Genomic DNA, 24,248 nt, shown 5'->3' with positions numbered 1-24,248 from the left:
GCAACTGCAAAATTCTCGTATCATATTAGATGGACATAACTCCAGCCGCTATCTTAACGGGCTTGGTCCTAATGCTCGCAATCAATCTGCGGGACGTTCGCTCTTTGACAGCGTTCGAAACCATTTCAGCTATCATCAGAGTCCTCGCTTCATTGGTGTGATATTTGACCTGCTTTTATCTTCGCTGGAGGTGGACCAAACTCTGAAACCATCGGTTTCTCCAGTAGCATGGCCCCGAACACAGGTCCAACTACAACGGGATCAAAGGCACTACGGGAGATTTTTGTTCCGTTTGTTTCTCTCCTCTCTTGTCGACGCAGCTTTCAGCTTCACCGGTGTTGACACTCATCCTGATCGCAGCTGCCGAACCCGCTTCATGCCGATCTTTGAGCTGGGCGCCGCGCGTCATACCGCATTGCCATTTATTTTCCTTCCCCTCTATATCCTCTGCGCCGTCTCTGCGCCGTCATAATGTAATGATTTTACATTCACAAACCAGGATCCGGGCTGCGAAGCTCAGAAGGCAACGAGCTTCCCCTTCGTCATCACAGTCAAGGCCGCGGGCGTTCACGTCTTACATTAATTATAAGCGCATATGTCCATTTCTCAGCATTTTCGGCAGCCAGATCGTACTGCTGGGTCAGTTTGCGCATGATTGTAGCTATGATGACGGACCGCCAGCTACCGCAGATACTCGGCCTTGTCACCAATCAGGGTGTTTCTTGGATTACCGTTGTCCGTACATGATCCTTTGGGCGGTTAGCACTTCCGAATAAGTGCAAGACTTTCCGTTAGCCTCACGAGACAAGCTATCCTAGCCGTACTAACGGTGGAAACTCATGACAGGTCTCCGCTCTGGAGGGGCTGCGCAAACCTCTGCATGACTCCAGAAAGCGCTACAGCCGCAGGCGTAAAGATGGGCAACGTCATCCTTCATATATGTCTGATTCTACCCAGCAATGAACTCCAGGGTTGTTAGTCGCAGGAATCGCCCGAAGCCATACACATCCGGGCTCGTGGCGGGTGTCACAAGAAGTTTGATGACGCTACACATTGATTAGGAACTAGAAACTGTGATGACGGCTTCATTGTCTCTCCTAATATTTAGTAACGTAAAACAATTACATATGTACATATATTTGAAGCACCTGAAAGCGTTAGTGATCGATTGATGTAGATGCGGGGAAATGCGGGGGACAGCATGCCCCTACCAAATACTGCTCACGTGCCTTTCCCTAGCCTTGGCCTTTCTCCTCGACTTCTATGTAAGGGACTGTCATGTCACAGTGTAGTTTCACCCTTTTTTTCGCGCTGGACTACTTTTTCTTTTTGAGTTTGCAAGAAAAGGATTTCCAAGCATCCTCATTCAGAGCATTCAATCATCGAAAATATGGAGCGGAGTCATGCTCGGGTATCAATGTGCGCAGGTTGTGAGCTATGTCGGTAATGTCCACCTTAAGAAGAGAAACAATGATACTGACTTTCTGTCGTGCGGCTGAAAGAGACAAATGTCCGGGAAAAAGAGGTCTGTCCTTTATGCGGGCGCCTAGATCATCGGTACGTTTATCTCCCTCGAGTCCGCTCAAGCGCATGTCAGCGGTGAAATCTACAAGATATGTATATCCTATGAATAATTATGCGTAAAACATGGGCTCTTACATCTATTGCAGCAGAAGAGGTATAAAGGACCGTATTCAACCCTCATAATAAATAATAAGAGATATATATCAAGTGCTGTGCGTTAATCCCTAATGATGTTCGTCCCACTCCTCACTCGAGTTGTATGGTCTCCTTTTGTCGAGTGACCTGCATTACGTAGGTAAACTTGAGACCAGTGGTAACGGAAAGCGATAAGACTTACGCATGACTGCATGAATGGAGACCGAAAGAAAGAAAGAAAGAACGACTGGTTTGTTGACAGATATATTCGAAGCCAGGGAGGAATCTCCTCTCTGTTCAGTTTGACTGACCCTATTAAATATGTACATGGTGGCCCCGACTGACTCATGAGAGTAGAAATACGGCACTGAGTGCAGGCCAGCTATGTCAATAGAGCTACCTAAAATGGGCGTTGCGGCAAAATGGCTGACTAGAATTTCAAACACCCAGTCCGGGCTACCTGATTCTTGAATCAAATGTTTCACAACCTATACTTTTGGCTATCACATCTTTTCTCCTGCTACCCAGGACACCGGCTCAAGATCTCACTAGGTGGGTAGATATATACCTAGAAAGCGTATTATATCACGTTAGACCGCCACGCCATCTTCCACGCAGCGAGGAATGATGAGAAATGTAAAAGGTTAAAAAAAAAAGAGTCCTTTTTGGTGCTTTTTAAAACTTGGTTTTCATTCATCTCGTTCTCGGCTAATTTGGGAGAGACATAGACAGTAGGTAGAAGAAAACGGGAATAAGATGACAAAGCCCAAATTTAGTGAGCACCGACACGGCGGGCCTCGGCGATGACGCGCTGCATGTCCTCGACCTTTCTCTTGCCGCGGGTGAAGGTACCGAGCTGTTGGGAAGATATTGGTTAGCTTGCTCTCTTAATAAGATAGAGTTATGGGCGCGTTGGATTCATTGAACGAGCGAGATTGGGAACTCAGTTGATTCATCAAAATAAACCAAGTTGAGTGATCAAGCTCTGCTGAGCAAAACCCATTCGTTGCCATGGATAACCAGCAAAAGGCGCAGACATACCCTCTTCTTAGCGAGCTTCCTGGCGCGCTTGTCCTGAGCGTTCCTCAGAAGTTCAATGACACGGCGCTCATAAGGAGCGAGACCGACGACCTCACGGGCGATGTCGCGAACGAAAGCGGTGCGGCGGGAGGCCTTGCCCTTGGAGCGGCTGATGCGGGTCTTGGGGGTGTTGAGGGGGGTGGTTTTCTAAAGCAGATACGACCCGTTAGTTCAGGGGCCTCGGAATACCGCAGATTGGAAGAATAGGATGGATGGATTGCTGGATGGATGATAGTTGTATGGTCCGGAGTTTCCGTGTCGAATCAAATAAGCCGAGCAGATAGCCGAACTGAATAGACAACGTAGGCATAGGCTGACGCAAATACGGTGACTTCCGATAACATTCTTGACGCTATAATCTCCCTGCTAGTCCCTTCTTGACGGCCGTACACGGGCGTAAAATTTCGTCTCGTGTTCTTCGTTGCCCGCAACCTCTAATTTCATTTCAACTCAATCCGAGTGTACTTCCACATAATCCGAACCGAACCGTACGTAAAACCGATCGCTTTCTGCTCGTCTCGCTCAATTCGATTCGACTCGACATCGGAAGCTCCATCCCATCCGTCCATTCATCCATCGAAAATCCATTCACCATTTGGAGGATATCAGATAAAGGAAATCAGTATACATACGTGGCCCTTGTTGAGACCAACCGCAATACCGGAACGTTCTTGAGCCATCGCGACGGTGGTAATCGGTGAGACGACTGGTTGGCGATGAGGAGGTTGTTGGCTGAAGTTATCGAGGCACGCAAAGTTCCTCCAGTGTTTCTGGGTTCCGCGGGTGGGTCCACCGCCTTTGCGTAGCGAGGGCTACTTAGGGCTAGGGCTAGTGCCAAGAGTTCAGCGGACCTCAGCGGGATTCAGCCTCAAAAATCAGGCATGCAACAAAGCAAATATAGCATCTACGACCTAACGTGTACCTGAGGAAAGATTAGGGCTAATGGTCTAAATTTTAGGTGATAACGCTGACACTGCTACCAGTTATCACAGCGGCATTTGACTGTTGGATGTCCCGGGCCCGATTCCACATCTACCTCAACGACTTTCAATATTCCCCTACAATGACCACTGCCGTCCTCTCCATTCAACACCGTATCATCTCCATGATAGGCCCTTTGGCCTAGAGGGGTTCTCCCTTCCACTCTAGCCTCGGTCACCGCATAGCTAGGCCCACTAAAAATCTGGGTCCTGTCATCGTCCAGTTCCCGGTCTTGATCGATCAATCGGTTATCGGTAATTATGTGATGTTTTTGGCCGCGCGGATATGTTAGGGTATACAGCTCTGTTGCTTTCTCCAGAGACCGGTCTTGACTACGATTCGAGGATCCTCTTGTACGACTCCTTGAAAGCATAGTTCTAGCTTTGCCGAAGAAGTGGCGGAAAAACGTCGGCAGTGCAGGGAGGCAGCTCGCGAGGATCCCGCAGGTGATCTCGGCTGTACTGGTAGCAGTTAGTCTTGTAAAATTTAATTTGAAGTCTTAGGATGGCGAGCTCACGTCCACAAAAACTCACTGTACCAGTCGTATGTTGGGTCCTTAGTGTTCCTGTCCCTGACGCTGACTTCAAGACGCATAATACTTGCAAAGCATCCGCTAGATATCAAAGTTAGAACGCCGCCGGCTTCCGACATCAGGCAAGTGCGCCAAGTTGGTGAGACTTACAAGATACCAGCAGCAAATATAGCAGAAATACCTAACTTCCTCCTAATCGACATTTGCAGTCGCCAAACGCAAATAATGGGTAAACATAGCATCAGGAGATCAGACACCACATTGATAGCAGCTGTCACGAGAATCGGTATGTTAATATTGATACAGTGACCTGAAGTATTCGAGTCCCAGATTTTAGCACGCGGAATACATTGGAAAATCTTCAAGAAAAAGTTGGCCAAGTAGAAGGCCAGATTGAACCAAATCAGCAAGTGAATGGATAGATATGTCATGCCTCGCCGGGCTGACGCAAACACGCGCAGGTACAGAAGGAAAATAGACAGCTTTGTGACGAAGATCAAAGGCGCATAGAGTATTTGCGAAGCGTTGGCCAGCTACACATGCTGCACTGTCAACATATGCTGCAACCCACCGGGCAAAGAGACAGTCTTACTTTCGCGTACTGGCGTAAGTCCGACGGCGCCACTGTTTCCTGATGAGCCCCGTTGCCATGTTTGTCCGCTTCAATCGTGATCACGGCATATGCTATCAATCCGAGCTACACGACCCCGGTTAGCTTGGAGTGATGCCTGGAGAAGAAAGCCCGCAGGCGTTATACCCAAGCTAGAAAACAGCAGACTAGGAAACCAGTTTAGTCACCCTCCGTAGAAGCCTGAGGCTCAGAGGATACTTACAGTCTTCCCATCCTGGCGCTTTCAAGACCTGAAACTTCGTGTACATTCGCATCCCTATGCAGATCGTGCTTGCACTAAGGCATACCGACTGGGTAACCGTATCCCAAGTTCGAGCCGAGTCTCGGTAGCTATATGGCTGGTCCGTGGATTGACCGCCGGTCTCGCGACCAACCAACTCGGCGCCAAACATGCTGAAAGTCGGCGACAGGAGAAGCGGTGCTCAGTAGTGTCCGGGTTAATCCATATGATTCAACAAGAGCAGCCCCAAGTATATTACGCCAGACGGGCATGAATCGAACGGATCTGACGATGGCTCATTTTAAGAGGCTCTGCTCTGCCTATAATCTCAGTGTCAAAGGGGGGGCACCAGGAGAACAGTAGCCAGAGCAAGAGATGTAACTCGGGAAGCAGCACACGGGAAGGCAACTCCCCATAGCCACTAGAAGGGATGGCCACTTCCCGTGCTGATTTGACATTGAAGGGTTCACTCAATGCAGTGTAACCCCGCTCTTCCCTTTCCAGGTCGAAGCCAAAAAACGACTCGAATTGTTGCTTTCCTGCAGTAGATGCGCTATGGCAGGCAAGAGGCGGAGAATTCAAGAGGCACTCCAAGTATCAAGGGTAGCCAGCACAAAACCAGTCGTTATTCGTTTCGCGGAGATCCCTTGCATGCAGCGGATCAGCATTCGCTTCAGCGCTCAGAGTCATGGTCTCCAAGTCTCGTGAGAGGTGTGACTTCAGTGCTAGGTGGGACACAAACATTTTTTTGTTGGACAATTGGTCATCGCGTCGTCGTTCTGCTTGGATCCTGTGCAGGGGCCAGGAAAGGGTTTTGGATAATCAGAGGGGGAAAAGAAAGGACAAGATTAGCGAAACGTTGATGGCGTGGTATGCAGTCTGCGGAGATCTGGAGAATCTTAGCAAAATTGTAAGAGGTCAACCAAGGACGACATCTCTATATTCAAATATTGCTAAAACAGTAGATATCTATATACCATTATTCACATCCTCACAGCCAACATTCCACCAAGTGCCTCATCCCAACTCTCCATCAACTCGCCACAGAAGAGTTCCAAGGACGATGTATCAAGCATTTTCTCGAGCTCACCGCGAAGCTGGTCGCCATCTTCACCAATGCCCTTGCCAGCAATAACCAGGTCCATCAATGAGCCAAGCTTCCCTGGCTCAGACAACCGTTTCTTGAGGGCGCGGATGTTCGCATGGGCGCCCTGGTGTACCTTACGCCCCAAATCCAATAAGCTTTCGACTCGATCCTTGGGTAACTTGGCGCCCTTTGAGCCCTTTCTCGATGCGGTGGAGCACAGAAAAACTAACGCCTTCACGGAGTCAAGTATGCTGAAAATACCGTGGAAGAACCGCCATGTTGGTGCATATGGAGCATCCGACTGTAAGAAAATGGTTGTTTGTGACATGATCGGGGAGATACTGTTCCCGTCCGTGGCCAGAGCTTCTAATTTGGATTTCAACCACTCCTCCAGAAGACCAAGACTCTTTTCAACTTGCTCGGATGTAACAGATTTTGATCCACTGATATAAACAGCCAACCTTAGGAGACTCAGGTTGGTTCTTGTGCACTCGATCTCTGAAGGAGTCATCTCAGACTCCGCGCTAGCTCCCACGAGCTTATCAAGCTCAGGGATCTCCGGCGTTGCTAAGATCGGCTTCTGGACCGCCAAGTCTTTGAGGAGTCCCCAGAGTCTATCGGTCATTTGCGCTGACGTAACCCAGTGTTTCTGTATCCATTAACTTTCTAGTCGTATACAACACGGACATCGGAAGCACGTACCTGGGGCAGAGGGCCTACACGCATCAGCTGCTCGAAAGTAGGTTGACCAGGCGCTTCGCAATTCATGAATGCATCAAACGTACGCTGGTCAACTAACGGCGAAGTGTCTCTCGCTATAACATGGATTAGCAGGTAGCTCTTCATGCCGGGTGATACCACAAACCCATTTCATCGTAACGTCCAACAGGCTCCCCACCCGTCAGTCTTTGTACTCGTTTCACTTCCAGCGCCCACATCCTGCGGCAGATGCTTCGTTTAAGTCGCCTTTGAAGCTCGATGGTCCCCTCGACGTTAATATAGCTGCCGTACTCCAGACCATTTGAGCGATGTCTGGTCGAAGTGGCATTTGCACTAAGGTAGAATATCATAGCTTGCACAAAGGCTGACTGGGGATTGAAGTCCTTGTATTCTGCACCATCGATGGGCGGTGCTGAGTGAGGGTGAATAGTTGCAAGACGAGTAAAGAGATTATGGGCGACTGTCTCGAACTGCATTTGCTTGACCGAAAGCTTGCTAAACGTTTTCAGTGCGAGAGATCCTACGCCCAAGCGCAGGTAAAGCCGCACGAGAAGGAGCAATGCTTGGTAGTTATGCGGAGAATCGACGATCAAACGCTCTAGAATTGCAGCGGCGCGGATGAGCATAATATCAGGGATTTCTTCCTGCTTTCTCGAGACCCAATTACCACTGAAACGGAGTAAACCCATGGCTGCGAGGATGCATAGGTCATCACTTGGCTGGCTTTCAATAGTAGACGGCGCAGAACCTCGGTCAGGACGTTCGACCTCGCGATACTCTTTCAAACAGCGCGAAACAAAGTCTTCTACTTCCTCTCTAGACACGTCCGACGCATTTGACGACAATAGGAAACAGTACTCCAATTTCAGGGCGTTGATTACAGCAACACCTCTGAATGGGCCAGTTACCTTAGATGATGGTTAGCGGACATACCAGCTGTCAACCGCAAGCCACATACCTCTGTATTTCCAGAATTCTTTGACGCATATTCCACAAACGATCTGATAGAGTCTTTACTTAAGGCTGGTAGATAGTCCAAGAGATCGCCAAAACAGTAAAGCTTGTTTTTGGCATGGTCAAAATAAGCCTGGCAAGCTAACAGCAACTCTTCCTGTTTCACCGCTCCCGATTGGGAGCTGGAGAATACCAAGTCTAAGCGTGCCAATTGCGCGTTTCTGGACTTGGGTTGGACCATAATAAACTTATCTATGAAGTCTCGCGTCTCGGATGTGGTCCTAGAAGCCAGCGGTCACCCTCAGCCATGGTTATCGTTATTGTCAGACTTACTCTGCGGTGTCAATCTTCTGCGTAGCGGTGACAAGTAAATGCCAGACAGCCCAATCGTCACGCTCCTGTATAGCCTTTCTCTCTTCCTCACTGGAAGGGATAGCAAGAAGCTCCTTAGCATATAACAAGCCTTCAGTCCACATCTTGGCCTTTTCCAAGTTGGACAGTTTGACGCCAACGAAGGACCAGTCGTTTTGAATAATCCTCGAGTTAATGCCAAGGTTGTCACTATCTAAGATCTTGATGATTTCGGCATGTCGCCCTTGAGATTCGAAGATCCTAACAAGTAACAATAGCTCCTCAGCTGATTGGATAGCTCTAGGAGGGCTCAGTAATTCCTTCTATATTGTTAAGCAGAAATATTACCATCCTGATTCGAGCAATATCACGAAAAGTAGAGTTGAGGGCGGCGGAAAGAGTACTAAAAGGGCATAACATACCGGATCTGCCGGAACGCTTTCAGCGGCTTTTGAAACCATGCGATATGCAAGGGTACCAAAGAGTTTTCGGTCCGTTTCGGAGCTGGCTTCGTCGACAGCAAGAAGGTAACAGAGGAAGATGGCCCAGATATAATACTTTCGCTTCTTTGGGAAGTTATTCTGCAGAGACATAGCAGCCTGTTGAACCCGGATCCTTTAGTTCTCAAGTCCTTCCAAGCGCTGGGACAAGCAAGAACAAGGCGCGTACCTTTTGCGCCGACTTCCAGTCGTCTCCTTCGAAAGCGTAGTCGAACCACCTCGTCTGTATGTCCCGAAGCTGCGGTTTGGCTTTCGCAGCCCTCTCCCAGATACTCCTCATAGTCTCCTCATGTCCACCGATCTTCTGCAACGTCTCATACAGCATCTCCAGAGAGTCAAGGTCGGTCACCGCTGGGTCCGCTTTACACAGCTGGAGAGTCTCTGCAATACCCCGCTGGCGGTGGGCTTCGTCGGCGTGATGGAATAGAATTTGCGCCCTCCATGCCTATCACACAGTGTAAGCGATGCTAGAAACCATAAATTAGGTGAAGAAGAGTAGTCTTCTCTTGAAGAAGCAATAGAAGTAAGATGGTAAGACAGCTTCCATACGCAGTCGAAGCCGTACCTTTAAAAATGGCGTATCTTCTCCTTTCTTGATCCTCTTTTCAATCAGCTGCAGCGCCTGCTTCAGATTCTGTCCGTCAATGGCATCTTCGATCTGCTTGTTTCGCCGTTGGAACACGGCGTCGTTGGTCGACATTGTGAACGGTGCTCGAACTCCAAGTACCGATATACAGGCTGAGGTCTGCCGGTTTCAAGGTTGCAGTCGCGTGTCCGGTAGGAGAAGATCGTATGCTGCGCGGTCAAGCACAGCACACGGTGTGCGGGGAAGGTAATCGAAGGATGATGAGGGGGAAATATTTCTCTTCATACTGGCAGCTTAAAGTGGGCGGGGAAGCCACTCGCGGAAGGCGGTGATGCCAGGAACGAAAGATATACCTAGGGTAGGTCGAGTGCGTAGTGAAATGGAAAAATCGTAAATACAACAGCAATTTAGATAGATCTTTCTTTCATGAGAGATTCAACTGATCATACTGCGTCTCATGGTCTAAGTTTTAGAAGCAAGCTTCTGACTACACAATGCTACAAATTAATGCTTGGATTTATGGATTCACGGTTGGTTTTTTGCTCAAATTTCGACAAATATATTGTAGCGAACCGTTAATGTACTACATAGATACCAGCACCACGAGAGCACGGATACCTTAAGTCCAGGGTTCGGCTCCAACATGCTGATCGCCATGCGGTGCACGAGATCACAAATGATGGTATGGGAAGAGGGTCCTCAACGAGAGATGGTAATACTTATAGCCCACATATTAGCCATCATGGCCAGTTGTACAGGAAAAAAAAAATATACATCCAGGAACAGGAAAATGCAAATGAGTCTGGGGAGGCGCAAAAAAGACGCTTATTGTGCAGTGCAGCCGACTGAACCGCGAGGACAAAGTCTAAGCACCGGAGGAAGTTGGTCGCCTGGCTCTCGAATATAAAATGAGACCATTGCGGCATATTCTGAGAGAGACGTCAACAGTTTATCGATTTTAGATCATCCCAAAAGCCCGTGCTGCGGATCTCTGGATATTGACCGCTCAAGATAGCGCTTCAAAATCCAAACAAACTTAGTGTAGCAAGTCCGAACTTGACATGATACCACAATATGCATCATGGAACGAGTTTGGTCTTCCTTTGCTTCATTATTTGGCGGTCGAGCTTGAACCGAGTTTCTTCTGGGTCAACTGTCGATTTGTCAGCTTCATATAGGCAGAGCCAAGGGTGTAGTAGACTTCACAATGGAGATTCGGCACTGAATTCTCCTGCCATTCACCCAGAACACAAAGGCCAAATGCGGCATTGGTACTCACCCACTGCTTTTTACAATCGCGATATGCTCTGAATATCGGTGTCAGTAGGATCAAATGAACTAGACCGAGTGTAGACCTTGACCTTTGCAGTTCCATGGCTTACGACCATATAGCCAAGGAAAAGCAGATAGCTCGACGTAATGATAGGGGTTGAACATCGTAGGGAAATACATACTGGAAGTAATCGTGACACATATCTCTATCATCGGGGTTGCGCTTCATGCATCTAAGACTCCGGTCCGCGAAATCCTGACAAGGGTCGTAGTACTCGCTGGCAGATTTGCTGAATATTGCGATTAGAGTCGGCTCAACGGCAAAAATAGGACGAAATCATGATGAGGTAGATGCGACTGGTATACACAGAGGTGCCTTGCCCATGACGCGGGGCTGTTATTCCCCAGGCAAGATTTACTAGTTGATTTTTGGGAGTACTTGATGCAGGTCAAGAGCAACGTACTTAGTGAACTTTCGCTCCACCTTCCCCCAGGAGCTGGAGGAGACGTCGGCGGATGAAGAGGACGATTGTTGTTCTGGATGGGAGGCCATGTCCGTAGAGTTCGGTATACCAAATGAAATAAGAGCTCTGGCAGAACTCAAAATAGCGGCAGAGTTGGCAAGGTTTGCCGTGAGCAAGCAGCACAAGTCCCTGTGATGGTGAAGGATGGATGGTCTACATAATAGATACCGTACGCTCAGTTGGACGGAAAAAAGACCGAAGACAGATCGAAGTCTTGGCACGGAGATCCGCAGGGACCACCAAGTATATAGATCTTCACTCAACATTCGCTGCTGAGAACATCATCCCATATTCCAGGAGATTAGTAGAGGGTTGTATTGTTCTCGTAACTATTGGAAGCTCTGAGCTTTTTTAGTCACTGTCCACTAGATTAGGCTAGACAAGTTATGATACACGAATGTCTAAGTATTTAAGTGAAGCGCCGCATTGCAGCTCAGAAGAACGGTCAAGTCAGTTTTTGTTACAAGGCACTAAACCGAACATCATGAATCATCAGATCGCGGGCATATGTTGAGCTACCAGCAAATGGATAATATAGCGCTCCGCAGCAGGAAGTTTCGGCCTCCCATGTCTCTCCACCGGCATCTTTCGGGGCAGTTCAGAAATAACGTAGATGTAAGTGACTGAGCAGCACTCATAGCTGGCGGCCTGAGTAAGAGCCTCATTTAATCGCGTCGTGCACTTCCTTACGACCCCGAGATAGAGAAAATCAAACCTCGCGGTCTTTGCTAGTAAGACTCAACACACGACTATAGGCTGGTCTACGCTGGCAACGTCAGGGATGTGCCATGATTGTTTGGGACCGTTACATTAACAACAAAGCTCTCACGCCTCGGGGAAGACCAAGAGGAGCAGTACGGTGACTTCATTCTGGCCACGGTCGTTTCCGGCAACGCCAGTAAAGTAAACGGGATCGGCGGCGTGCTCAGCGACCATTCGATAAGCATCAGCTGAATTAGTTCATTCAAGAGCAAGCCAATTCTTGTTTTGGAGCATATGAACAAAGAGATGATCGAGGAGAAGGTGGTTCCAGGCGTGATAGCCGACTGTCAATTAATTTTCTGAAACAGAATTGATATAAGAAATGCTGTGTCGCCGTCCATGACTGGGTCCAGAAAAGCATATGCATGCGGGTCAAGATTTCGCTGATGGATAAAATGGTTGCATTTTGGCGCACGCAGTATACCATGATACTGGATTGCTGCTCCGCCAGATACACGGGAGATTTGAGATTGACAATTCGCTTATTCAACGATTCCCTTTGTTGCCTTCGGAGCGTTGACGATTGGTTTGAAAGCATTTAGAATTGCTTCTGAGTGTTTGCTATGGATTTGCTGAAAACCGCTGCGATATGTGTGACCAAGTCTCTGCAGATCAAAAGATTGGTCTCCCTAGTCCAGATGATATTGCCGGTGGTGCAGAACATTATGTTCCCCATCTGCGTGCCAAAGGTCAAAGCCGTTCAGAATACATCTATTGACAGGAAGTCGGTTTAATAACAGGGGAACTATACACCAGAGTAAGTGACTTCTCCAAGAACCAGTGCAGTAAATCATCGGTAGCCAGGGGGGCTTTTATATGTAGTCCCACGAATTAGTCCTGATTAAGGTCAGTTTTGACGACCTTGGGCGGTGGTTGTCCGCTTAAGCTGGTCCAAGGCAAAGAATAACTAGTACAACAGGAAAAACGAAAGAAGACTAAGTTTTAAGCGGCGCAAACGTTGTTAGATGGCGCAATATTCGCCGGCTGAACAACCTATTGTTGAGGAACTTGTTCGAATTCGAAAAATTGCGCTAGGACGATAGCCATGGTCGACGCAAGCGCGCGGTTGGCGAAAGTAACATCAGGAGTCGAATCCTGCCAGCAGTTGACACGGACTATTTGCCTGTTGGTGCTAGGGGCACCCACGGATCTGAGAGTTTCACAGCCAATCGACACTGTTGGATACCCATAACAGCTCCAATGGAGTTAGCTTCTCGCAGACCATGGCACATATAATTAGCATATTAAATCAATTTTGAGGATAGGTTGAGGGTTGAAGTCTAGCGTTTATATAGAGTGGGGAGAATGAAGGAGAGTATCAGGAACCTTAGTAGTAGTATGAGGGCCCAGTCAGTGGCGATAATTGCTTTGTCACGCGTGTTTGATCGGTTTGGTTCCTGCGCGCTGCGATCAATGCCGCCAGAAAAAAGTCATGCTCACAGACCGCTGGTCGGTTGTCATCACCTCATCTGAGACTCCTCGAGTCCCTGCGCTTGAAGCCTCTTGAATTGGTCCTCTTACTCCAAAATCTCTCGCTGGCTGCTTATCGACTTTCGGCGTTCCAAGGACCCTCAATTATCGCCCAACCGCGATTCATCCGCCCACGTTATGCCTGTCGTTCCTTCGATTACCTGAACAACCAGCTTGCTTCGATCGCCTTGTTGCTAGCTCCATACGAACACTTCTAGCTTCTATTCGACATTGAGGGCGCCGTTCCGAGCCTCTTTCCACCTCAGTCTCACATTTGTGCGAGTAGTCTTCGCAAAATATGTCAAGGCACACCCCGCCGACAGATACCTTGGGCAAGGAGTCTGATCGGACAAGGGCTACCACGCCACAGGATGCTTCCGGGGTGGGTAACTTTGTGGACAGTTTCTGGGCTACGCTGACTGAGATATTGTGATCAGCTCTTCAACACCCTGCAAGGTCATGTCGATGAAATTCGCAACCTTCTTCAATGCGGTATTTGTATCCGACCACTCTACGAGCCCTTTACTATCGCCTGCGGACACACGTTTTGCTATGGCGTCGGTCTACCCTCTCCGCAATGCGTCGTATTATGCGCTAATATCGTGTCTAGTGCCTGACCTCATGGTTTGCCGAAGGGAAGAACAATAAAACTTGCCCTGATTGTCGAGCTCCGGTGAAATCACAGCCCGCGCCAGCATATTTGGTGAGCTTTGTCTAGTGTTCGGCTGTCTTCAGCTCTGTCCTAACATGTCCCAGGTTCGTGCAGTTGTTCAATTATTCACGAGTCGTGCAGAGCTCTTGGATAAAGGGGAAACGACAGAACAGCACAGAGCCCATCAAAACGAGGAAGCAGAAAGGCTTGAGGCGGATAAGAAAAATCGAGATCCGAAAGAGGGGGGTCTTTTTCGGGGTATATTCAATCAGACACGGCAGCGACCTGCCCAGCCCATCTACGACCTTGAAGATGGTGTTGTTCGTTGTCCATACTGTGCACATGAACTAGAGGCTGACGATTGCCTGAATTGTGGATACCGCAATGATGACTCACTGTCCGATGTCAGAAGTGATTCGGAGAACTCGGAAATGACAGATGACCCATACGCAGAAATAGATGATGACGGTTTTGGGGAAGCACCAGGCTCCGATAGCGCCGAGTGGTATGATGATGACTTGACAACAGAGAACTACCCCGGAATACAGCGACTTCCAACTGGCTTTCGGTTGCAGAGTTTCCCTGGATTTGGCAATGTCCCAGGAGGAATGGCTCGTGCAATCTACGAACATTTCCACGGACATTCAGATTTCGACTCTCACGGTTCTACCCATGAGGATGACGATGATGAAATGGACGATGAAGAGGACGAGGATATGGACTCCTTCATCGACGACGAGGAACAGCCTGAAGATTACGATTCGGACTCAGACCGAGATACCGTAGTTGGGCGCTCTGAATACGGAGGGACGCAGTTGCGCACCATACTTGACTCGTCGCCCGGCTCGCGATATAGCTCAGCACAGTCCAACATATACGACTTCGACACGATGCTGGACAGCGACGAAGACGGCACGAGCGATGAAGGTGAGGACGAGGATGGAAATGAGAATGAGGACGAGGAGCTTGAGGACGATGATGGCGAAGAAGAAGAAGAAGAAGAAGAAGAAGAAGAAGATGATGATGATGATGATGATGACGACGACGAGCCCATTCGACCCTCCGTTGCCCGAAGTCGACGCACAACATATCAAATACTTTCAAGCTCTTCTCCTCTCCGCGTCAACAGTGCACCGGCTACCAGTACGTGTTCGCGGCCTCAACCTCCGGCAGCTGGCTTGTCCGCCGCTAGCGCCATTTCTTTGGATGATGATTCGGATGAAGGTCCGGTTGGGCCTGCTACGAGACGGGCAAGAGCTCGACCAGCTGCAGCCTAATATGACCCACTTAATTCATTCCATCTTATGAATATCATCCTCGTTTTCTCTCGGTTCTCCATCAATTAGCGACTGGGCACATCTACTAGCAGTTTATGACCTTATGCTTGTCGGAGTTTCAGGCGCCGGACAGACCCCTTTTAGCGACTACATTTCTTTCATTCATCACGTGTATTTTATAGAATGGTACAGGAATTTTGGGTGTCTTGATTTTTTTTTTAAATCTGGCCACATGGGACAACATGGCAGTGGTGCTGTTTTCAGGCTCCCTATTCTTACCCTACGTAATATTTCACGGCATAGCTGGCGAATATCTAGCTCAAAATTCAATTAATCCTTGTCTTCTAGCGGGCACCTCCGTCATTTAGGACCATCAGCTTCTTCCACCACCGTCTTTTCAGGTTGCACAAAGATTAACCAGTAGTAAGACTTAAGTCTGAACATAGGAAAAAAGAATCGTAAAAGAGAAGCTGCTTTTCCGGATATGCTAAACGTCGCTGATAATTCATATAAATACATCATTTATTGGAAGGTACATACATTAGGTCAATTAGAGGGTTCGTCCTCCTGACCAACACTACCAGCAATAAAGGGAACCTCAAAGACCATGGCCCCGTTTCGACCGTCCGAAGCAGACCCCTTGTGGTAGTTATTCGCGTAACATTTCCAACGCCCGAATCTGTGCTCTTTTCCAATTGCAACAGCGATACAGAGACCGCGCGCTTCCGGACTTGTTTTTGACGGTTTTGATTTTGATTCAGAGGGGACTTGTCCCGGCTTCGCGGTTTCTGCCCGACGCTCGAATACAGCAATGCCGTTGACGACACCCTTTACGAGCGGCTCAGACTCTGGTTCAAAGTTTATGTTGGTGAGACTCTGTCTGTGGGATGGATTGGCAGACGCAAGGCTCTGCTCTAGTTGTTTGGAGGGGGTATCGGGTGCGTTTGTTGAGCGGTATGTGCCCGCGCCAACGGGGCCTAGAGGTTGGATCGTTCTCTTGTCGTCTGAAATCTTCCACGCGCGGATCCAGCCGTCCCAGCTGCCGCTGAGGACAATGTCTGTGCCCGGGACCGTGGTAAGGGCTGTAATCCAACGAGGGGTGGGCCTCAGAAAGCGCGCATTCGACTCGGCTGTTTGTTGGTCAACTTCCGGAGATATTAGCTCTACTGGGGGAATTGGGTCAAAGCCATGAGCGTGAGGAATGGTGTAAAGAGGTTTCTTTTTGTGGATGGACCATAGAGAGATGGAGCCGTTGTCAGAACCGGTGACGAAGTGAGTAGGCGGTAATGGGGCGATACAGTCAATGTTGTTCTCTTTGTATGTGTTTTTCGAGGAGCCACCGCGGAAGATCAGCTGAGATTCTTCAACAACCTTCCACAACCTGGCGGTGCGGTCTCGGGCTCCGACACTGATACACTGGTCAATTGTCATGGCGGCAACTGAGGCGACATTGTCTTGGTGGCCAAATAATGTCTCTACGTAGGCATGGCCGGCGGTGCTGATAGACCAAGTCTTGATCGTTCGATCAAAGGATCCGGAGAATAATTGCTCTCCTGAACTCATGGCGGAGATGTGGCGAGCAAAGGCCAGCCCGCTGACAGAATCGCGATGTTGGGAGAAGGTTTGCAAAGGCGTCAATGTTGCAGCATCCCAGATGATAAGCTTATTGTCCTCTCCTCCAGTAGCAACGAACCTTCCAGATGGGGATACTGCCACTGACAGTATGTTCTTGGTATGACCTTGCTCATCTGCGCTTTCCGCAACCTTCTGCAGGCCTCTTGTGAATCGCACCTGTTTCGGCTTCTTCCGTTGCGGCTTGGGAGGCCGTTTAGATGTGTTCTCCGCTCCATTTGTTGTAGCTGTGCCTGCCGCTCCGGGTGTTGCAAGCTCCCACTTAATCAGAGTTCTATCCTTCGAAACCGTATAGATATATGGTGCGTGTATGGCAATCGAAGTTGTGGTTTGAGTGTCTGCCCGAAAGAACGCATGCGAAGCGGTCGAAAAAGCCAAGTCGGAAGCGATTTGCCGGTATACTCGTCCTTTGAATTCGTCCTAATAAATAGTCAATGGGGGATCAAAGTGGCTAGGTGCTTTCGCACGTACCACGTCCTCTTTAAGTCGCTCAGCAATCAAGTCTCGATCGATTTCTGCAGCATCAAACCCGTAATCATCCACTTCCTCTCGAACATTTTCCAGGTATCGCTCCGCCAATTTCAGTCTTCGATCCGCGGCAGTCTCTCCATCATCCGACTCAGAGCCACTTTCTTCCTCTGAGACCACTGATGCCACACTCTCCGCATCCTCGTCTAAATCGCTACCTGAAATAGACTCGTCCCGTTCCCTACTCTTCCTCGCATTCTTGTTTCGTGCATCTCCATCAACATCAACGCCCCGTTTCTTTGAGGCGGGGGCTCCAGCGCGGTCCTCCCTCTTGCGCTTCCGCTGGGAAGCGGGTAATGTAAAGAAGGATGACATCGGGTGTATATGCCGAAGGAAGGTTGTCCGGTGGTAATATTCTCCAATTGAGACAGTCGTCTACAGCGGTCCTGCTTGGTCATTGAATTTCCCGTTCATTTTCGAACTTTTTTTTTCTGCCCATGGCCCGTGTAGGCGGTGTGGTGAGCAGCGCTCGCTGAGTCAGCGCAGTAGCTCTCCGCCTGAGGCTGCAGGAAGCAACAGCTAGGTCCAGGCAGTCAAGCTCCGCGCGGCCAGTGATAGACAGTAAACGACTTCTTGTATCTTGTTTCTTCGTCTTCCTCCACCTTAAACCCATTACCCTTACTCCAGCACAGTACCCATCTTCAAAAGCGTTCCAGACCTGCACCGTTACCATGTATGTGCCCACCTCTGCCACATAGCTAGTACTAATATGCTGACCGACACTGTCATAGGGAGGTTCTACTTGGCATCACAGGCAGAGACTTTGTCATTCTAGCAGCGTCAAAGGCTGCTATGAGAGGCCCGACTATTCTCAAAGCTGAAGATGATAAGACAAGGCAACTGAACGAGCACACTCTTGTCGCTTTCTCCGGAGAGGCGGGAGACACCGGTTCGTTCGCGCTTATATATTTTTGAGCTTCAACACCAGAAAACTAATCGAGGCCCCCATTACAGTACAATTTGCCGAATATGTTCAAGCTAATGTTCAGCTATACACAATGCGGAATGATACCGAGCTGTCCCCGAATGCCGTCGCGAACTTTGTTCGAGGAGAGCTGGCACGAAGCCTACGTTCGCGGAACCCCTACACAGTCAATCTCCTTTTGGGTGGTGTAGACCCTATCTCTCAGAAACCACACCTTTACTGGATTGATTATCTCGCGTCATTGGCCAGTGTTCCATATGCCGCCCATGGCTATGCTCAGTACTACTGTCTATCAACCCTTGACAAGCACCATCACCCCGACATCACCCTGGAACAAGGCATGAAGCTGTTAGAAATGTGCACAGATGAGTTGAAGCGGCGGCTGCCGATCGATTACAAAGGGGTATGCTATTTGGTATCTATCTTCTGGATGCCGAACAAGGTGGCTAACAATCTACAGGTCCTGGTCAAAGTAGTGACCAAGGATGGCGTGAGGGTGGAGGACTTTGACAATAACCGAATCGTCAAAAGTGCTTAGTATATGATAACAAGCATTTTATGTTTTCCGGTATCATTTCCGACATTTTGGGCCTGGGGTTTCTGAAATGATTGCTTGCATTTGACTCCGGTGTAGTCTTTCGGCCGAGGATGGCTGCTAGGTAGACAATAAATGAAATGACATGACACGTATTCAGAGCCAAAAATGTCTATATAATTAATCCAAAAAACGCGGGATGGTTTTGCTAAAGCTTCAAGTGAGCTCCGCTGTCGAGCAATGATGCAAGACGAACTGTGTTTGTCCTGTTTGCATGCGTCCCTGGGTCTTCCGCCGTGAGGTTTTCCATAACGTCCTCGTCTCTACCGCCTTCGTTTTGCTATTCCCCGGAGGAGTCATGATGACCAAAAGACAGGCGGAGCTGTCGCTAGAGCAAGAAGCTGCGGTCGGCTCTCCAGCCTCTAAAAAGGCGCGCACGGAGAGTGACAACCAGCAGGAAGATGACCCGCGTCATGGAGCACTACCCTTGCGCCGAGCACCAGGACAAGAGATGGAGGACGATGAACACCGCGGAATGAATATCCTTGCAGCTGCGGATCAAGAGGGAGAGGAGCTTCAAGAAGCAGCGCAGGTAGATGAGCCGGAGGACGACGAAGATGAGGACGACGACCGGCCTGCAATTGTGGCCCCCCAACGCCAAAGTGCTCCGATGGAAGGATACAGCGATCTCTACCTAGATACGATCAATCGACACATCCTCGACTTTGACTTCGAGAAATTGTGCTCCGTGAGTTTATCAAATATCAACGTGTACGCTTGCCTTGTGTGTGGGAAATACTTTCAGGGCAGGGGTCCTAAGTCCTACGCGTACTTCCATGCCCTGGAAGTTTCACATCATGTCTTTATAAACATGGGAACGAAGAAGGTCTACGTCTTGCCCGAAGGATATGAGGTGAAAAATAAGAGCTTGGATGATATTAAATACGTCGTCGACCCATACTACACCAAGGACGAGGTCGCAAAACTGGACAAAGTAGTCACAGATGCATTCGACTTGTCGGGGAGACGCTATCGACCAGGTATATCGCTCCCTATTCCTGCGATTCCTCAGATAAAGCTAATTGATGTATCTACAGGCTTTGTTGGTATGAACAATATCAAGGCCAACGACTATTTGAACGTCGTGGCTCAGGCTCTTGCCCATGTCCTTCCCATCCGCAATTACTTTCTCCTCCACGAGTTTCCACAACCAGGTACACCTCAGCTGGTCCTGCGTTTTGGTACACTTGTGCGCAAGCTCTGGAACCCCAAGGCTTTTCGTTCTCACGTGTCCCCTCACGAACTCTTGCAAGAAGTCGCTTTACGTTCATCCAAGCGGTTCACCCTCACTCAGCAGTCTGACCCAGTGGAATTTCTATCCTGGTTTTTGAACAACCTACATCTTGCGCTTGGCGGCTCCCGAAAACCATCTAAGACACCAACCAGTGTTGTTCACGCTGCTTTTCAAGGTCATCTCCGAATTGAAAGCCAGGCAATCACAGCACACTCAGATACCCAGAACGCCCGCCTGGTCTTCACCGAATCCGGTACCATTAACAGTCAAACGACCCCCTTCCTCATTCTCACCCTAGACCTCCCCCCAACACCCCTATTCCAATCCGCGAACAGGGAATCTATCATCCCTCAAGTACCCCTCACCACTCTCCTGAACAAATACAATGGCATTACCGCCTCCGAGAAACTCGCCCACCGTGTCCGCCACCGCCTCCTCCACCCGCTCCCCCCTTATCTCATGTTCCACATCAAGCGATTCAGCAAGAACAGATTTGTCTCAGAGCGCAACCCAACCATCGTCACTTTCCCGTCCCCGCGCTCGCTTGACATGTCGCCCTACGTAGAACCCAACCCAGAGATCTGGCCTCCGGGCGAGCCGATCCTCTACGACCTGGTAGCAAACATCATCCTCGACCCCATGATTACCGCTCCCGGTGGAACGGAGGACGCTGCTGAAAAGGGCGTCAATGCAGCGTCGGGCGGCGGCGCCTCGTCCAGCGGTGCCGGTGCGGGGACTGAGAAGGTCTCGTGGCTCGTCCAGCTGCATGATAAAGCCATGGCTGCTGAGAATACCAGTATCCAGAATGAGCAGCATAGCGGGGAACAGCGCGGTCCGGAGTGGCTAGAGATCCAGGACTTGTTTGTTAAGCGCGCCGAGAGTGAGACGCTTTTCACCAAGGAAGGGTATCTTATGGTTTGGGAGCGAAGGAGGGTTCCGGGAATGAAAAAGAAGGGGAAAACTGCTCCGAAGTGAATTTTGTTCTTGGGTCTAAAGCGTCCTCAGCTAGCTAGCTTTTGTATGTATCATTAAATATGAGATATCATGATATTGTTCAGAAGAGAATATACCCAAATTTACACTGTACTGAGTTGGCAATTGTAATCAGTTAGGAAAACAGACTAGAACAGTGCATTAGTATTACAAATGCGACATCTGGTATCGTACATGCCGTTCCGTTTCAGTACATGAACCCTTTCAGAATGCACCCCATCCGCACCATTTCCTCCCAATTCTAATCGCAGTCCCCGAGATAATTCCCCAAACGGAAGCATTTACGGCAGCCTGGATCCCCATCATGAGTGTAAGTTTACCCAAATAGGCGAGTGTATGGGATTGAGAGCGTCCACCACCCCAAGTTCCCAAGGGATAAACATCGGACCGGAGAACGGCTGGAGCTCCTTTATAGGCAAGGTATGATCTTGCAAGGGAACGGAGGTAAAATGACTCGAGGGGCGCGAAAAGGGCCGCGGTGATCATGGCTGCTAAATGAGAGGCCAGCGAGTCCACTGGCAGAGAGGAGAGGATGGTTACTCTATGGGATGGGATGAAGGCTGTTGTTGCGGCGGTATCGCTAGCTGAGTTTTGGCGGGCAGCGGAATCAGCTAAGTGTGGAGGAAATTCGGAGTCTGCGTCGGCGGCAGCGTCGTCGTCTCGGTTGGGTAGTTGGTTGTTATCGGCGTCGACGGCTAATTCCTCTACGTCCGATGGGTTATTGGTCGGGCCTGAAACCGTCGGCTCAAGAGAGGAGGCAGCGGCGTTTTGACCTGTCGGCACGCCATTTGGTTGGTGGCCAGAGGCAGTGGCTGTTATGGTTTCCCCATGACTGGGGTGTACCGCATCAGTCATATCAACAGCGTTATATGTAGCTTCGGAGTCGAGCATTGTTGTTATGTGTCCGCCCTGGTCAGATAGAATCGTATCAAGGAGATCCGGAATTGAGTGACTACCCGCCGGTCCTGCACCGGCATTTTGTAGTTCGACATCGCTGTCTCTAATAGCATTCCTGTCATGTGTCTGACGGCTTTCCAGCTCCAGTTGCATGGCAATGACATCCGACTCCTGGACAAACTGTGCGCGAACCCGAGGAGATGATTGGGAAGACACAGGCGACTGAGACCTGGAGAGAAGTGTATCTGGGTGTGACTGCCTTCGGCTTCCGTTCACTGTGGTAGCTTCATGCTGGTGGGTGTCTGGACCTGGAGATGATGTGCGAGTTGAAAGCGTCAAGTTCCTTGCGCGTCTCAACAGATCCATATTGTCTGTATTAGGAGCCTGAAGTTCTTCGTTTGATAGCGCGCTGTGACTCCCAGTAGAACGTGCGTCAGATCCATGGGTGGACATAGTTTGATCGGCAGGATGCCACTGGGCACTTCTCAACCTACGATGCTGTTCCTCTGGATCAAGGGATCGATAAGCTGGTTGACCCTGCGGCTGGGGAGTCTCGGATTGCTCTTGGGCTGTATGGACAAGAGAAGACCAGCGTGACCTGAAGGGTATCTTAGAGGACAGCCATTGCCGAAGTGCACCCAGCTCATAGGACAGATCTTCCATTAAGGACAGTTTGCTGCGCTGTGTCTCCTCTGCAGCCCGACGTCCGAGAGTAGGTACCATCCAATCGACAAGATCGTTTTCAAATGCCACCTTAATTGATAGATCATCTGTTAGCTTAGGCTTGGGTAATCGTCTGCGAATCAGCCTATATAGTCGGACTTCAATCACTGGCCGCAGATAGACATAAATGTAGAACAGGGAAGGCGTTTTTAAGAAGTTCCAAGCAAAATTGCTCAGGGAGCACAAAGAAAGGTCTGGAGGGAAACTTGGGAGAAGCATCGAGCTAAATTCGCCGAACGGCATGAAGGATCCAATACTTGGCATGGAGGCAGGAGGAATTAGATGAAGAGACTGAAGTAGTGAGTACATGTAGGTTTGCATTGCGAGGACGAGAAGGGCCCCTCGGGTCCTGCGAAATGATTAGATTCGGCACGTGTCAGTACCTGGGCTACTTACGCAGAGTGAAGGATTGTAAATGAAGCCCTCACAAGCTTCGAGCCCGCGTCGTCATTCGGGAAAAAGTTTTGAAAAGTGGAAATCAAGCGCTCTAGGGGATGATGCCGACAGATTGATAAACACGTGGACATAGCCCAAGCGGGAATCCCAGCGAAATAAAACCCAAAAGTCCCAAGAGCAGCCCGTTCCTGGTTTATGATTCCTGTAATGGGGACATAGGCATAGCTTCTGAATGTCTGTACAAACTTACGATTAGCCCCGAAACCTCTTCATGATGGCATTCGAGTGGCATCACCTGTATCCGACCAATAAGCGACGTAGTCCACCACGAGCCCAGGAAGACCGAGATTTGATCGAGTGTCACCATGACCAGGCCGTAATCATTTTCAGCCACAATGGCATCAATTTTCTGCTGTTCGTTGCGGCCGCGATTCGCATCCTCACTTACGACAATGCCCATCGTCGAAAGTATGTCGTTCTTGGCTCTTCTGAGATCTCGTCCAAAGGACTTTGACTCTGGATTAACCGGGTGACCCCTCTCATCATAGTGCTGGACATATCCGTCCGCATTCAGAGGTGAGATCCTCCGGTGTGTCGATATTCCATGCTCTCCTGGGCAGCCAGCAGGAGGCTCCGGGGCTTCATAAGGGGACCGACCCTTGAACTTCGTTAATCAAAAGTCCGGAAAGTGAATATGAGAATTAAAGATTAATGTCCATGCTATAGCATGGTGGAGTCAGAGGAGGGCAAAAGTGCGAACAGTGCCACAGTCCTTCAGCACCAATAAGCGAGTAGTTGGCCGAAGACAGCTATATGTAACAACCTGCGGCACATATCGAATAATAAAGAGCAGAATAGTGATAGCTATTAAGGCGGGGTGAAAAGAAAGCTGAGAGCATACCAGAGCTAGGCGATTCAAGTATGCGCGTCGCCCCATTGTAAATCACGTCTCTGGTCTCATCACGCCGAGAGAGAGTCCAGGACGAAGCGAAACTCGAAGTAGATAAGATGGCGACAGGAAGAAGATCGCCCATGCTTATGATGGTTAGGCGGCTGCGGCTGCGGCT

The 24,248-nt window shown here is 49.4% G+C and overlaps 8 protein-coding genes and 1 pseudogene across 9 annotated transcripts, besides 1 other annotated feature; 3 read left to right on the top strand and 6 right to left on the bottom strand.

Moving 5' to 3' along the window:
- Nucleotides 1-24,248: part of a sequence feature (contig 1.77 1..132523(-1)) that runs on past both edges of the window.
- Nucleotides 1,380-1,988, bottom strand: ANIA_04451 (uncharacterized protein; the record flags this gene model as incomplete). The annotated part of the gene is made up of 2 exons (XM_656963.1): nt 1,380-1,606; nt 1,862-1,988. The coding sequence occupies 2 exons, from the start codon at nt 1,986-1,988 to the stop codon at nt 1,380-1,382; spliced, it is 354 nt and encodes a 117-aa protein (XP_662055.1).
- Nucleotides 2,326-5,275, bottom strand: ANIA_04452 (uncharacterized protein; the record flags this gene model as incomplete). The annotated part of the gene is made up of 9 exons (XM_656964.2): nt 2,326-2,515; nt 2,701-2,886; nt 3,372-3,551; nt 3,776-4,176; nt 4,254-4,333; nt 4,403-4,785; nt 4,845-4,936; nt 5,086-5,113; nt 5,171-5,275. 9 exons carry the CDS (start codon nt 5,273-5,275, stop codon nt 2,432-2,434), a joined length of 1,539 nt encoding a protein of 512 aa, XP_662056.1. The 3' UTR covers nt 2,326-2,431.
- Nucleotides 6,087-9,520, bottom strand: ANIA_04453 (MDM20/NAA25 family protein; the record flags this gene model as incomplete). The annotated part of the gene is made up of 8 exons (XM_656965.2): nt 9,281-9,520; nt 8,885-9,160; nt 8,638-8,796; nt 8,198-8,538; nt 7,869-8,046; nt 7,056-7,818; nt 6,893-7,005; nt 6,087-6,839 (listed from the first exon to the last, which is right to left on the bottom strand). Exons 1-8 carry the CDS (start codon nt 9,413-9,415, stop codon nt 6,087-6,089), a joined length of 2,718 nt encoding a protein of 905 aa, XP_662057.1. The 5' UTR covers nt 9,416-9,520.
- ANIA_04454 lies at nt 10,047-11,126 on the bottom strand (annotated as a pseudogene). The gene has a single exon. A coding segment is annotated over exon 1 (1,080 nt).
- ANIA_04455 (uncharacterized protein) lies at nt 13,628-15,258 on the top strand (the record flags this gene model as incomplete). The annotated part of the gene is made up of 3 exons (XM_656967.1): nt 13,628-13,711; nt 13,940-14,032; nt 14,086-15,258. The coding sequence occupies 3 exons, from the start codon at nt 13,628-13,630 to the stop codon at nt 15,256-15,258; spliced, it is 1,350 nt and encodes a 449-aa protein (XP_662059.1).
- ANIA_04456 (ribosomal RNA-processing protein RRP9) lies at nt 15,805-17,794 on the bottom strand (the record flags this gene model as incomplete). Its single annotated transcript, XM_656968.2, has 2 exons — nt 17,362-17,794; nt 15,805-17,310 (listed from the first exon to the last, which is right to left on the bottom strand). Exons 1-2 carry the CDS (start codon nt 17,731-17,733, stop codon nt 15,805-15,807), a joined length of 1,878 nt encoding a protein of 625 aa, XP_662060.1. The 5' UTR covers nt 17,734-17,794.
- Nucleotides 18,001-19,036, top strand: pre1 (proteasome core particle subunit beta 4). The gene is made up of 4 exons (XM_656969.2): nt 18,001-18,091; nt 18,150-18,307; nt 18,373-18,746; nt 18,804-19,036. Coding segments are annotated over exons 1-4 (612 nt in total). The 5' UTR covers nt 18,001-18,089; the 3' UTR covers nt 18,882-19,036.
- On the top strand, nt 19,240-21,147 carry ANIA_04458 (mRNA splicing protein SAD1; the record flags this gene model as incomplete). The annotated part of the gene is made up of 2 exons (XM_050611727.1): nt 19,240-19,918; nt 19,976-21,147. 2 exons carry the CDS (start codon nt 19,240-19,242, stop codon nt 21,145-21,147), a joined length of 1,851 nt encoding a protein of 616 aa, XP_050467721.1.
- On the bottom strand, nt 21,287-23,641 carry ANIA_04459 (uncharacterized protein; the record flags this gene model as incomplete). Its single annotated transcript, XM_656971.2, has 3 exons — nt 21,287-23,134; nt 23,182-23,369; nt 23,432-23,641. The coding sequence occupies 3 exons, from the start codon at nt 23,639-23,641 to the stop codon at nt 21,370-21,372; spliced, it is 2,163 nt and encodes a 720-aa protein (XP_662063.1). The 3' UTR covers nt 21,287-21,369.

This window comes from Aspergillus nidulans, chromosome III (assembly GCF_000011425.1).
Source record: "Aspergillus nidulans FGSC A4 chromosome III".
In the NCBI taxonomy this organism is placed as follows: domain Eukaryota; kingdom Fungi; phylum Ascomycota; class Eurotiomycetes; order Eurotiales; family Aspergillaceae; genus Aspergillus; species Aspergillus nidulans.
This window is presented reverse-complemented; position numbering and strand designations above follow the sequence as displayed.

Bases quoted from the DNA above. Each gene is read 5' to 3' on its own strand.
- pre1 (XM_656969.2), top strand. The intron at 18,308-18,372 runs GTTCGTTCGCGC...CCCCCATTACAG, and splicing joins CGGAGAGGCGGGAGACACCG to TACAATTTGCCGAATATGTT. The intron at 18,747-18,803 runs GTATGCTATTTG...AACAATCTACAG, and splicing joins TGCCGATCGATTACAAAGGG to GTCCTGGTCAAAGTAGTGAC.